At 61.0% G+C, this 1,499-nt stretch overlaps 1 protein-coding gene across 1 annotated transcript in view; it reads left to right on the top strand.

Moving 5' to 3' along the window:
* Positions 1–1,499, top strand: part of LOC104402303 (hyaluronidase-2-like) — a gene marked incomplete at its 5' end in the record, with an annotated part of 2,116 nt that overhangs the window by 381 nt on the left and 236 nt on the right. The window contains 4 exon segments of the mRNA XM_010010143.1: positions 5–342; positions 344–452; positions 1,073–1,162; positions 1,331–1,496. Of these exon segments, the coding sequence (XP_010008445.1) occupies positions 5–342; positions 344–452; positions 1,073–1,162; positions 1,331–1,496 (703 nt within the window).

Here is a 1,499-nt window from a genome sequence, read left to right as displayed (position 1 = left end):
CCAGCGGCAGACCCTCCTGGTCCCAGGAACCTCCTGGTTCGAGGAGGCGAACAAGCAGGCTGTGTTTGAGTTCGAGTCGGCTGCCCGGCAGTTCATGGTGAGCACCCTGCGTGTGGCCAAGAGCTTCCGACCCAAGCAGCTATGGGGGTTCTACCTCTTCCCTGACTGCTACAACCATGACTACAGCAAGAACAAGGAGAGCTACACCGGACAGTGCCCGGATGTGGAGAAGACGCGCAATGACCAGCTGGCATGGCTCTGGAGGGAGAGCATGGCCCTCTACCCCTCCATCTACCTCGACGCGCTCCTGGCCTCCACCCCCAACAGCCGCAAGTTTGTGCTGGGTGATGGAGGCCATGCGGATCTCGCAGCAGCACCACGATGGCTACTCCCTGCCTGTCTTTGTCTACACCAGGCCCACCTACATCCGCAAGCTGGACGTGCTCAGCCAGGTAGGGCTGTGCCACTGGGACGTCCTTGTCCCAAACCCTGGGTGCCTGGGGTCAGCTGAGATGGTGCCTCTGTCTATGTACCATCTGCTTCCCTGGAGTGGAGTGGCTCTGAAGGCTGGCATCTGCCCTTGTGCTTCTGGCATACTGGTTTGGCTGTCTCCATGTGGGCTGGGAAGCAGTGCCCTTTGGCATGAGGCTAGCCTTGGGGGCAGGAAGGGTGCTCAGTCCTGCTGCCTTCCCTCCAAGGGGGGTCACAGCGTGGGGACCTGCAGCTCAGCCGCTCTGTGGGCCAGTTATTTGGCAGCAGGACTGGCACCAATGGTCACCATCACCAGGGAAGTGTCTGGGAGGTGCCACAGGACTCCTGGGTCCCAGCAGGCAGGACCCTAGGGGGTGTGAGCCCACAGCTCCTATGTTGTGCTGGCTTAGCCCTGCAGGAGAAGGGTGGTGTTGGGAAGCCTTGTCCCCAAGGAGCTGGGAACAGTCTCCTCTCCCTGTGGCCTGGAGCAGAGGTGGATCTTTCACCCCTGACCCCACGGCAGGCTCTTCGGGGCACATCATGCTGGGGGTGTGGGTGCTGTGTGGGGTCTGCAGGGACTAACTGGGCTCTGTCTCCACAGCTGGACCTGATCTCCACCATTGGAGAGAGCGCGGCGCTGGGTGCAGCTGGAGCCATTTTCTGGGGTGATGCAGACTACACCAAAAACCGGGTAGGTTGGGTCAGCATGCCCCTGCGGAGGTAGATGATGAGGGAAAGGCCGGGGGGACAGAGTGTCACCTGCCTCTGGAGTGGCTCGAGGCTGGGTTGTCTTCTCCATCTGGGGTGCTTCTCTGCCTAGAGCACCTCAACATTGCCCCTGACACCCCTTTTCCTCCAGGACTCGTGCCAGATCATCAAGAACTACCTGGAGAGTGAACTGGGCCGCTACATCGTGAATGTCACAACAGCAGCGCAGCTCTGCAGCACGGCGCTGTGCCAGGGTCGGGGCCGTTGCTTGCGCCAGGACAGCAACGCCGATGTCTTCCTCCACCTCAATTCCACCAGCT

Source organism: Nestor notabilis, unplaced genomic scaffold (genome assembly GCF_000696875.1).
Source record: "Nestor notabilis isolate BGI_N333 unplaced genomic scaffold, ASM69687v1 scaffold30782, whole genome shotgun sequence".
In the NCBI taxonomy this organism is placed as follows: Eukaryota; Metazoa; Chordata; class Aves; order Psittaciformes; family Psittacidae; genus Nestor; species Nestor notabilis.
This window is presented reverse-complemented; position numbering and strand designations above follow the sequence as displayed.